The sequence below is a fragment of the Limulus polyphemus genome, unplaced genomic scaffold (genome assembly GCF_000517525.1).
Source record: "Limulus polyphemus unplaced genomic scaffold, Limulus_polyphemus-2.1.2 Scaffold5249, whole genome shotgun sequence".
In the NCBI taxonomy this organism is placed as follows: Eukaryota; Metazoa; Arthropoda; class Merostomata; order Xiphosura; family Limulidae; genus Limulus; species Limulus polyphemus.
In genome coordinates, this window is record NW_013670859.1 from 54293 (window position 1) to 67062 (window position 12770).

The 12770-nt window shown below is 32.7% G+C and overlaps 1 protein-coding gene across 1 annotated transcript in view; it reads left to right on the top strand.

Moving 5' to 3' along the window:
* Nucleotides 1–6: 6 nt before the first annotated feature.
* Nucleotides 7–12770, top strand: part of LOC106472328 (tyrosine-protein phosphatase Lar-like) — a gene marked incomplete at its 3' end in the record, with an annotated part of 16486 nt that continues 3722 nt past the window's right edge. Inside the window, exons 1-7 of the mRNA XM_013932966.2 lie at nucleotides 7–227; nucleotides 2971–3153; nucleotides 4039–4149; nucleotides 5027–5299; nucleotides 8599–8699; nucleotides 9208–9403; nucleotides 9541–9825. Of these exons, the coding sequence (XP_013788420.1) occupies nucleotides 98–227; nucleotides 2971–3153; nucleotides 4039–4149; nucleotides 5027–5299; nucleotides 8599–8699; nucleotides 9208–9403; nucleotides 9541–9825 (1279 nt within the window). The remainder of the gene's footprint in view (nucleotides 228–2970; nucleotides 3154–4038; nucleotides 4150–5026; nucleotides 5300–8598; nucleotides 8700–9207; nucleotides 9404–9540; nucleotides 9826–12770) is intronic.

Consider the following 12770-nt stretch of genomic DNA (forward strand, 5'->3'; position numbering starts at 1 on the left):
AAGTTTCGACTGTACAGCTTTAGGAAACCCTAAGCCCATTATTGAGTGGCGGAAAGATAACCGACGAATCACTAGCCAACGTTATACCGTTCATGAAATGCCCAGTGGCACCGTGCTCCGTATAGAACGTGTACGTTCTGAAAGAGACAAATCTATTTATGAATGCGTAGCGGACAACGGCGTAGGAGAGCCAGCTAAGGCAGCGGCGGAACTAAATGTCCTCTCTGGTAAGTTATTTTTTGTTAGGGATGTAGTGTTTAAAGCTCCAGTTTGGGTAGTAAATAATGTTGTTAGTGTTGCTACAGTGTTACTTGGTACTACGAGCTAAAGGTAACATATTATAACTTCAGTCATAACCAAATTCTATGTTTCCTAAGTACAGTTACAAACTTGAAGAATGGCTGTGATTTTTTAATATTTTCGAATGTCTCAAAGTGTAACTTGCTAATAATTGATATTAGGTGTGATATTACGTCACAGTAAAACAGGTAGTTATTTTAATCTCATCTTTCCCCAACTGGCCCATTAAGGGTTTTCATGGTTATTTTAGTCTATCAGCCGACGAGATTTTTACTCAATACCATCAGAACTAATGGGTTAAAAATACAATATGAAATGAGAAAAATTGAAACATCCGAAATGGGACAAGAACAGACACAACTTTTTCTATTTCGTCTACGCCAGCATAATTAGCTACTAATGATATCCTGTTTTATTATATATTGGGATGTCTTCACATTTTATCACTTTTTTGCAGTAGACGATGTACTAATGAACCACTATTAGATGTTTGAAACTCATATTGGCCCAGTAAAGAGAAGTTGGAATCATTATGAGTTTAATTCCAGCTAATGAATCATGCTTCGTCAACTTTAATATTATACACTATGAAATATTTGATAATTTTTTTTTACACTTTCTATAAAAATTCCAGGCTTAAATATGGCTTTGTAACCAAATTAACCATTAGGGGCGATGTTAACGTAAAGAAATATTTATGTAGAAACTGGAAGTAATAAATGTTTGTTGAACGACGTATATGGTAACTTGTTTATTTATTTACACTCAAAAGATGTGTTAAAAATATTGTCCTTTAAGATGTGATTTAGCTTATTTTTGAGTGGTTATACACGCGGTTTTTATAAATTGTATATAAAGATAAATTTGGTTCTGTTTTCTTTAGAGTTAGTTTTGTCCGTTATGTTTCTTCATATAATAATATTAACACTACAGAAAGTTACTGTTTAATAGTTGGTTCTGTTAATTTAAATTCATTCTCTACAATTATTTTAAGCTTTTTGATCGTCTATTTTACAATCAGTACTAAATCTCTCTACACGTGTATATTTTTGTACGATTGTAGACTTGATGATTTAGTGTATATGTTATTTTCTCTTTGTAATGAATGTGTCATCTAAATGAAAATAGCACTGATTTATATAATACTTGTTTAATCATTCATCATTATAGGTCGTTCTGGTAGCTGAGCAGTATCCTTGAGGGCTTGTAACACTAAAATTTGGGGGTGAGATCTTCACAACAGCCATAATGCCTGTATAATTTTATACAAAAATAAATACTTCAGTATATTAACTTAGTCAGTTCCAAGTGACATGGTGGATCGTCGTTGAAATGTTCGTACAACTGTAATCGTCAATTCACACAAAATCGCTTCAACATACTCAAAATCAATGGAGATTGAATTTTTTACACTAGCACTGAATGCTTTATAGGCTGTTCAGTTATTCAGACAGCTTTATTTCTGCTACATGCCTGGAAAAAACTCACCGGTTTCTTAACGTGTCACTCGTCAGGTACATTTGATAACATTGAATCGTGCAATTTCGTGCTTGCATACTTAACTGTTTAATTGCCCCCCAGTGGCATAGCAGTATGTCTACGGACTTACAACGCTAAAAACCGGGTTTCGATACCCGTGGTGGGCAGAGCAAAGATAGCCCATTGTGTAGCTTTATGCTTAACTAAACCAGAAACTGTTTAATTTTTGCCCTATAAATATATTCTGTTTAGTATATTTCTGCCTGTTTACCATATTACAGTTATGTCTTCTTTTCCCTGTGTTACTAGCATATTATTATATTGGTGGACCGTAGTTCGAGTACTTTAAATTGTCCATAATTATCTACTTTAATCAAAGAAAGGCTAAAATTTTCTAAATTAGAGTTATACGAGGTGATAGATATTGTTACTTATAGTTTGAAACCGTTTATAAGAGAATGTACGTTTTATAAGAGAGTCTTTTGTTTCTAATCTGTCTTACAGAAACGTAAGACTTATGTTACTTGATAGAATCGTCATACAGTAATTACCGATACGTAACCTGTTTTATACCTGTGTGACTATAGTTATAGTAGTGATCTAATGGAAAGTCACGTAGTTATAACATAGGTTATATATAGTATCTGTAATTACTGTGTGATGATCTTATCAAGATATGTTATAGAACCTGTGAGAACGTAAGGGTTCGTAACTTTCATCTTATTTCTTACTACTCTTTATTTAGTTTGCTTATTGAACTTGAAAGTGTGATCACACTTCAGCTGTTTGTGTAATAAATGTTATAGTTATGAATAAGTGTTAAATACCAAAAATGTTTTCTCAGTTTTTAACAATTGTTTATAAACTTATCTTTAGAACTTATTGTTGTCAAGGAACTGGTGTGTTTCCATTCTCCATATTAATTATTTTCAAGGTTTGTTTTCCTCTCAGAAGTCATTATTGTTAAAACATTACGCTGTTTTATCTCAGTAATCTTCAGAACTACAAGAAACATTAATAAATCAGTATCAGTATTATTGTTAATGTGACATTGTGGTAGTTAACTATAATGTTTCAACTTAATACTCACTTTTTCATTAGAGTTTTGTTATTAAAAGGAGTGGCCCAGAAGAAACAGATTTAGCTTTCTGTCATGTTTTGATAGTTTTTTTGTTTTATTTTTCTTCATAGAAGACACTATACCGCTAGGATTCCCACGGTTCACTATACACCCTACCGTGCGAGCAGTAGAAAAAGGTCGAACAGCCCTCTTATACTGTGAGGCCGAGGGTAACCCAACCCCTACTATCTACTGGTTAAAGAACATGGTTCCTGTTAACCTAGATGACCCACGGTTAAACATCATTCATGGTAGTAAGTATTAAAGTAAGTAATTTAACTGTTCTGGTTAAAGGATATAGTCCCTGTTAACTTGGCTGACCCACGGTTAACCATCGTTCAAGGTAGTAACTATTGATGTAATTAATTTATCTTTTAATGTATACTTTTGAATAGCGACATCTTTACTACAGTTAATAACAGTTTAAGATAATTCCATTCCCATGAGTTATTTTCCACAGTAATAAGTAAAACGTGAAAAATATTAATAAATACACTGGAAGCTAATAAACATTTCAGTGGTAGTTAAGTTATAACTTATATAACTTAGTGTTCATATGGTAGAACGTTTAACATTATAAATAATTACATGTTGTTATGTGTATGTACAACTATAAGTTGTCATTAACATGTCTCGAATTAAAATGTTCAACCATACGGTACCTTATGTGTTCATACGTTACATGGCCTGGTCAGAGATCCCATAAGGTTCATGTATAGTCATCCCTAATTTTGAACTATTGACCAGAGTGAAGAGTGCCAATTAGAACTACCCGCCACCACAAGAAATCCGTCCAGCACTATTGTACCGAACAAAGGGACTGACTACTACTTCTATAATGCACTTACAACTGAAAATGCGAAATGTGTTCAGCAGTAAAAGTGTTTCGAGCCTTGAATCCTTCGTTCGACAGCACAACCATCTTAATACCCAATCACGTATCTTAAAATTCGTCATTGATATGAAAAGAAAACAAAAGGTTATCACTACTATCACTGTTTACAACTTTTGTGTAAAGTGACAGCTGATAATATAAATACATCTAGATATATCAATAGTCAATAAACGACGACTATGGTTAATTAACATCTAGCTAAATACTAAAAGGCCCTTAATAATATATTAAATCACATTTTCAGGTTATCTCCAAATAAGCGAAGCAAAAGAAGAAGATGAAGGAACTTACGAATGTGTAGCAGAGAATTCGATTGGTTCTAGCTTCTCTGACTTGGCGTCGCTCTACATTAAAGGTAACTTATGGATAGTTTTTATTTGATTTTTCTCACAACCAGCTAAAGTTTTTGTAGATGAATTTGTTTCAATGCCAGTGTATATTTTTGTGAGCTGACATTTTGTGTAATAAAAAGGTTTTACCAGTTTCTCATTAATAGCACTTATTTAAGTACGTTTGTTCAACTTCCTATAAATACCGACTAGTTAATGTAATTGTATTGCAGATTAAAGTTAAAATTTCCCCTTGGACTCGTTGATCTTATTGTTCATTCCAGGATACTTAGATAGAGATTGGTTTTAGAAGAGCGAACAACAGGACGTAACGTACAAGATATAGTGTATATATAAAAGGAACAGATTAAGTCAATAAACCGTCACATCTTCCTCTATTATCTTCGGAGAACATTGAAATTCGTACATAAATTACATTTTCAGTCAAATATTAATACAAGAACTATACAAGGTTGTATTTTACGTTGACTAAGAACGTGTCTTCACACATCGCTAGTTGAAAATGGACGATTTTTTCGTGTTAAAACGCTTATACTTCTCTTTATATGTGACTATCATAATATATATATATATATAATACATCTTATATAGACGGTATTGAACAAAACTACAAAACTAATTCTTACATTTGTTTAAAAGTGATCGTTTCACATTCATGTATTGTAGCAGATACATAAAAACGTGCTGTATAGGATAGTATATCAAGGAGATGTTTTTAATGTGTTAAAATACCTATACTCATCTGTATATAATATATATATACTAGGAAACGTCATAATTTAAGTAAATGACTGCTAGAAACAATCGAATAAAGCTTATTTGCTACATCTTGTTACTATGGAAACTGGTATTTATTTATTGTTCCTTCCATTTCACAAACAGTGCGCCGTGTTCCTCCTTACTTCTCTATACCCCCAGAACCTGTCTACGAAGTGATGCCAGGGTCGAACCTGAACCTAACCTGTGTGGCAGTAGGCTCCCCCTCACCGTATGTGAAGTGGAGAAAGGGTTCTTTTGATTTGACACCCGAATACTCTGTTCCTGTAGGGAAGAACGTTCTGCAGTTAAAAAACATATGGGAATCTGCTAACTACACCTGTGTTGCATCTTCTAAGTTGGGTAACATTGAAAGCGTCACAACAGTTCTGGTAAAGGGTAAGATTAAATATTTGATTCATCTCGTTTGTAATATAATAGTATGTTCTAATTTCTTATAAGTTTTAATAAATTCTCACAGTTAAGTCCAACATATTATCACCTCATTTTGAGTAAATATCTTATCTGAGTAGCATTTAGTAATTAAAATCAGTTTGGAATTATTCAACTAGGATATTAAGTAGATTACCTATGCTAAATACTACTTTGTATAAAATTAACTAATTTCTTCTATTGATATGGATAATTGATTGACATCGTTTCTTTGAACTAATACCTACAGAAATTAAATATTTCAAATTACATTAATACATCTGTAAGACAATCGAAAGTTCTCAAGGAAAAATAAAATATTCCTTTAATCACGGTCTAATAAACTTCAGCTCCGAAGAAATTATCTAAACAGTGTTTAATCTATCCACGTAAAAATTAGTGGATATGAATGCTTTGAACCCACACCGTTTGTTACTTTAAATTTATCGCCATCTGACGGTAAATTGGAAAGTCTTGTAAATTTTTCCACAAATAAGAAAAATTAAATAGTGTTTCGATTAAAGTCAATAGTTCTGACAGTTAAATATTAAAGTTTATATAATTAAGTTTAAAGATATATTGGATAATAGATAATGTGTTTTGAAATATAACTTGAAGAGTGCAGCACAGAGTTTAATGTAGCTTAATTAGATAGCCTGATTCATATTTAGTGTCACTTTTCGTCAACAGTTCTAAAATACAAATCTAATCCATAAAAATATACATATGTTTAATTTTTTAATATTCTAAGTGGTACCAGAGTGTATTGAATTTACCATATCTAAAGAGTTCCTCATCTCACGAACATTTGAGACGTTACAAAGTACATTCTTTTCCTTTGGACAGTGGTAGTTTTAATTAATTTAACACATTATTTAATAAGGGAATCTACTTTAACACAGAGATGTTTAATTCACGCGGTTTTCTTAGCACTACCGTTACTCTGTTTATTTGCCCCTTAGTGGAACCATCAGGAAAAAGCAGTAAGTTTTCCACCTTCTCCTCTTTCAGTGTCACTCTTTTTCCTATAATTCTAGTACTTCTGTCTCTCAGCTCTTTTGAGTTTTTACTTTTATTGTTACTGATACAAAATATATTCAAGAATATTCTTTGTGATAGTTATGTACATGTTATTGTTTGTATAATATATTAACACCTGGCATTTCTTTTGATGATATGTGATAAAGGTCCAAGTAAAACATGAGTTTGAATCAGCATTTCAAGTAAGACAAAATGTTGATAGAAACAACAAATGTCACCACTAAGCTAATTTATATTGTTAGTTTAAAAGCACATGAAGTGAGTTAGCGTCAACTAAAAATTTAATGATCTATTTACAATGAACCATCTTGAAATTCCTAATAGATGATGTTGATACAGTCTTACATATTTTCACACAAAACTAGAATCCCACATTGCAAGGGTGGAGTGGTCAGTGTAGGCGCACAAAATTGAAACTAAGCGGAAAACGACCACCCAGAATGAACGGGGGTGCTCTGATTTGAAAACGAAGCACACTTGTGGGGTGCTGCACTAATTCTGGAAGAGTTATGCCCTTCGCCCTGGACGTAGGAAATTAATCTGATACGGGCGGAAAAATTGTAAGTTGTTTTGAGAGGTGCAATGTACATTCACAGCCTCAACCAGACAGACGAGGCTCCTTAACTCGTCTTAGGCATTAGGAGGTTAAGGATGAAAAATAAAATATTGAGGAAAAATTTAACATCAACATAGTGACGAGAGCATGTGAACTGTGTTATATATATATCTACCCAAATCATAAGTAAACAGGGTTTCAGACGTCAATCAACTGGAATTACAAAGATGTAGTGAGCTATCGGCCGAAAGTGGACAAACTCCCAAAACAACCATAGGAGCAAGAAGTACAAGAAACCGAATCCGGCATTATGGGGTAGTGACGTTACCTAAACTCAGTTGTAAGAACAGGGTAATAATGAGTAGGACATGTAACATTCGCTCCGTTTCATATTTGTAAGTACTTTTTAACTAGGTATGTTTAGATAGTTTGTACATTACATATCATTACTACTAATAATATATAATTCATTGTTCAAACGGAATAAATTTTTTGTTCGTGATTGTTAACAATGTGCCTTATAATCCTAATTTTCGTCAGTGTAAGATTTAATTTTCCTTTGCTTTGTTACACCGCTAACGTGTTCGGTTCTTTCCCATTCGTAGGGTTGAGCTTTGCTTTGACACTAGAGACCTCATTTTCTCCTCATAATTTACAATTCGGAGTTCTTCCCCACAGTGGCCAGTTCGTCGACAGTTATTTATTTCTCTAAGTAGAGTTTTCTTAGCTCTTTGATAATGGGATCCAACTTTGTGGCGGGTGTTCAACTATGGTTGAGTTTGTGAGATTTCGTCTGCCTTACAATACTCGAAACAAAACACACATACACTGTTCCTAATGTGGACAAACCATTGAATTTTACCTAGTCTACAAAATATGTTATAACACCAACGTGTAAACCAACGAAAATTATCTAGAAAACCATTAATAATCAATATCTAACTTCAATTCCTCGAAATGAATTAATTTTTACACTGACGAAAATTAAAATGGTAAGGCACATATTTAACAAGGACGAATAAAATACTCAAATAGAACAACGAATTATATGTTACTAGTAGTAATGATATGTAATTTACAAACAATCTAAACATACCTAGTTAAAGTACTTATTAATAACGAATTACAAAACCCATGAAATTTGCCGAGTTTACAAAGCATATAATGTTGAAAAGTGCAATATGATTAAATTTACCTAAACAAACAAAGTAAAAAATAATATCTAACTTACAGTTCATCTAAAGTAACTTAGATGACAAAGGACACATAAATATCTAACTTAAAGTCCGAGCACTGATGACGTTTTTTTATCTAGTGCTATCAATGTAACGTTAATTAGATGCTGTGATTTCTAATCAGAAGGTACTTGTTCACATCAGTTTTGGATGTGTGCATGTGCCTTGTATATTTGGAAGTATATTCTAATCTAGTTCTGTTAGTATTTCATTGGCTCTTGTATGTTTTATATATCAAACAAGGCTAATTTTGAACAGAACCATAAAGTGTTTATCAGTATATATATATACATATACATGTGTGTGTTTGTGTGTTCTAAGTTCCATATATTACATAATCGTTTTGTACAATTACTCTAGGTATGGTTTGGATAACTTGCAATATTTTTTGTGATCATGAAGCATCAAATTCTTGCTTTTTTTCTGTCCTAAAGAATCTGATAGTGCCCCAAGGAACGTCCAAACTTGTTCTTTAAGCTCGAATACAGTAGTTATACAGTGGGACCCTCCTAAAGAACCTAATGGAGAAGTTACGGTAAGTATAAAAGCTTATGAATTGATCATAACATCACATGATTATAATGATAGCAAATAACAGAGGATTTAACATTATTATCCATCTGATGATGAACGCTGTACGACTTACCATCAGGGTCTTAAGTGGTGCCAGGAACTAGAGGAGGATGTTTGGAGGTTTACCACTGTGATCTTATTGATTCTAATGTTTAGTACTGTTAGGGATCAGTTGTTATAATAGATTATTACAAGAGTTGCTATTGTATTCCTTGTTGTACCAGGGGTAAAGATCTTACTGATACAAAGTATCAAGTGCAGGAGAGTAAAATGAAAATTCTTCTTAAAGCATTATTGATTTACTGTGGCCTCTCAAACTGAAAAAATTCAAAACAATTTGAATGAGAAATTATATAATTTTAGAGGAAGTGTATCAAATTAAAGGATATACTTTCATAAAAATCTGTATTGATTTACTACGTACACCATTTCATGTATCACTAGTGATACTAATACATCACTGTTTAAAGGGCTACAAAGTACACTTTAAAACACTTCCCAATCTTCCTACAACCAACTGGAACACCCAAAATGTTGATAGCGGTACATTTACAACAATCAGTGATTTGACACCTCAGACCATTTACACCATCCGGATCCAAGCACTTACCAGCAGAGGATTTGGTCCATTGTCTGCTCCTGTACAAGTAGAAACTCAAGAAGGAGGTATTTATGCATACTACTCAAAATAATTATGCAAATAAAAATACTGCTATATAATAATATAATTTTTGTTGATTGTGTCACTATAATGTGTAAATATTTATTGATATTTTTTAATATCACTGCTCTTATATAAATAGTGCCAAGTCAACCCTCAAACTTACTTACCAAATCAATATCACCCACGACTATCCAGCTACAGTGGAGCCATCCAGAACACTTGGGCGAGAGTGTTATTGGTTATGAGTTATACTGGAATGACACTTTTACCCAGAAGCAGGACCACCACACCATTCCAGCCATCAATTCCTACACTCTTAGCAACCTATACCCAGACACAATATACCAGATCTGGGTGGCAGCTAAGTCAAAACATGGTGAGGGAGCTGCCACCCCACCAGTCAGTGTAAAAACTGACCAATATTGTAAGTCCAACTTAATTAAAAATCAATTCTCTTTAGAATTAAGGAACGCTAGTGATTCCTTCCTGCAAAAGTACAATAATTCATTTTAGACATGAACATTGCACTAAATTTTATGCATAAGTTAACATATTGTACAGTAGAGTAATCATGTCAGTGTATTAAAACATATATTGAAGTGAGGTAACTTGTGTTTAACACTAGTACTGCATATTTTACAGCCAGGTTTTCGAAAAAGCCTTATATTGTCATTATGTTTGTTTATTTGCTGTAATTTCTCAGCTTATGTATACAAAGATAATTGAAAATAATTTTCTTCAGAAAACTTAACCCTCCAATAGATTACAATCAACACATATGAAGGTTAGTGTGCATCTAGAATCTTTGGTTCATATTCTGACTGCCATCCTCATTTGTCTGGACAATTAGTGGTGTAGAAAGTGGAACATCATCCACAACAGTACAAAATATAGTACTTTGTCCATTTCTCAAGTCCATCAATGATAAAATAACAATTATCAGGACCTGTCTATATATATGACATGCCTTTTGGGGGTCATTACAAGTGCTGGCATTCAGGTATTTGATTTTAAGGTAGGTGATTTGACCATGCTACTGATAGAAAAAAGGAGAGATTTCTTAAACTAACTTTGATGATAAAGTTTAAATTGTCTTCACACTATACAAGTATAGCCAGAGTTTGTTGACTGCTGGAGTAAGTATTCCTGAAATTAGAAGACTTACAGTGAAAGAAAGTATTAAATCTTCATAAACAGTATCTTCATGAATTAATGGCCCGACATGGCCAGGTGGTTAGGGCGCTCGACTCGCACTCTGAGGGTCGCGGGTTCGAATCCCCGTCCCACCAAACATGCTCGCCCTCTCAGCCGTGAAGGCATTATAATGTGACGGTCAATCCCACTATTCGTTGGTAAAAGAGTAGCCCAAGAGTTGGCAGTGGATGGTGATAACTAGCTGCCTTCCCTCTAGTCTTACACTGCTAAATTAGGGACAGCTAGCGCAGATAGCCCTCGTGTAGCTTTGCGCGAAATTCAAAAACAAACAATCATGAATTAATCCTAATAGTAACTATATAATCAATAGTACTGTTTTTCTTGTTTTATTAAAACCTTTGTTGGACTGTAAGTTAATGCTCACTATTCAAACACCTTTGTTGTTGTAGTTTCTCTATGAGACACACTATAATACATTTCCTACTAAGTCACTATGACCCAGGTTTGGTTCTGTTTTGTTACACAGTTATCAATTTTCATCTGATGTGCAGTTGTTTCAAGCCTCTCTTCTCTTTACAGCTCTGTTCATTGAAATCAAACTGTTCTCCAGGGATTAACTACTTCTTTCTTTCTCACATGTCTTCCTCTAACTATTCCATATTTTTTTCTCTTGCCAGATATTTCAATTATCAACAAGGTGAACTACATGATATAAACTCACTTGTTATTAGTATGTTGAAAGTTTGAATTCAATTGAGTATGATGTGTAGTTTATTCAATGTTCCATAACATATTTTTCAGTGAAAGTATTGTAACATACTGCTAGTGTAAATATTTAAACCTTAAAAAAGAAAGAAAATTAATTTTTTTAAAAAAACAGCTAAACTTCAGGAAGAGATGTAACTTGAAATATATGTAAACACGAGGGTGGGAAGGAAGGTAAAAACGGCTCTAAGTTATATACCTGGAAATAACATTAAAAAAGGATAGTTAGAGAAATATTTGGTTTAAAAATAATCTGAATATTTCAGTCTATTAAAAAATCATGTTTGGTTTTGTACCTGCTGTTTTGTTTAATTTTATTAGTATTTTTAATATCTGAGTTGATGAGTTAAAAACAAAACAAAGATTGATTCCCAGCACTGGTATTTTTATTTTCACTGGTTTCAAATTAATGTATTAATTAATTCATTGTTTTCACCTCTTCTGTATTTATGTTATTATAGTCAATAATACAAATAAAACAGTACCAACCAATTAAAGCATTTTTAGGCATTAATTGCTACTATAATAGAATTTCATTTTACAATAAAAACTGACTCCAATAATACACACACTTTAAATTCTCAATATTTATCCTGAGTGTAGATAGAATATAGAAGAGTGAGTTTACAATTTTTATATGAGAAATCGTGTTTTGGTCATCAGCTTTACATGTTTTAGCTGCTGGATATTAGTTTTGTTACCAGTAAGAATGTGGAAATACCGAATAAATTGTTTCACTTTGGTAAAATCACAATAATAAATTATTGTTCTCCCGAAAAAATACTACCATAGAAACCTAGAAAAGAAAACTGGTGTTCTGAAAGTTTGTTTCTTTCTGGTTACTTGATATTTAAATTAACTCGTCTCAATGAAAGTGTAATTATGCTTCATCTTATTACTGTTTCAAAATTTGCATACTGAACTTTTGGTACTTTTTGTTCACTTAGTATATTCACTAACCTAGAAAATGACTCACAATTAAAAATGTAATAGCTATATATTTCCGAACTTATTGATACCCATAATAAAAGTTTGAAAATGTAATAATGGTTTATTTCATGATATATAAGACTGTTTAGTTTAGATATTATTGATTAGTATATTTTTGTGAGTGAATATGTTATTATTGTTTAGTTTTTGTTATGATAAGAGTTAAAAGCAGACAGTTGTTGGAAGTTCTGTTAATAATTCATTTATGATGAGACTATTGAACATCACGAGCCATACACTGACGTCGAGAATATAGGAGCTGGACAAACGATCAAGTGATAAAGATATTGTTACCTATCTGCTTGTTTGTTAATTTCCGGTAGAAATTCTTTCCAAAGAACTTCAGCGATATAAGTCCTTTCTTGATTAAGCCAATTTATTTTTTCTCCATACAAATTTTTAGTACACAGTAATTCCACAGTCAGTACGTTTCTCGTCATTTTAAACTTAACAACTTTT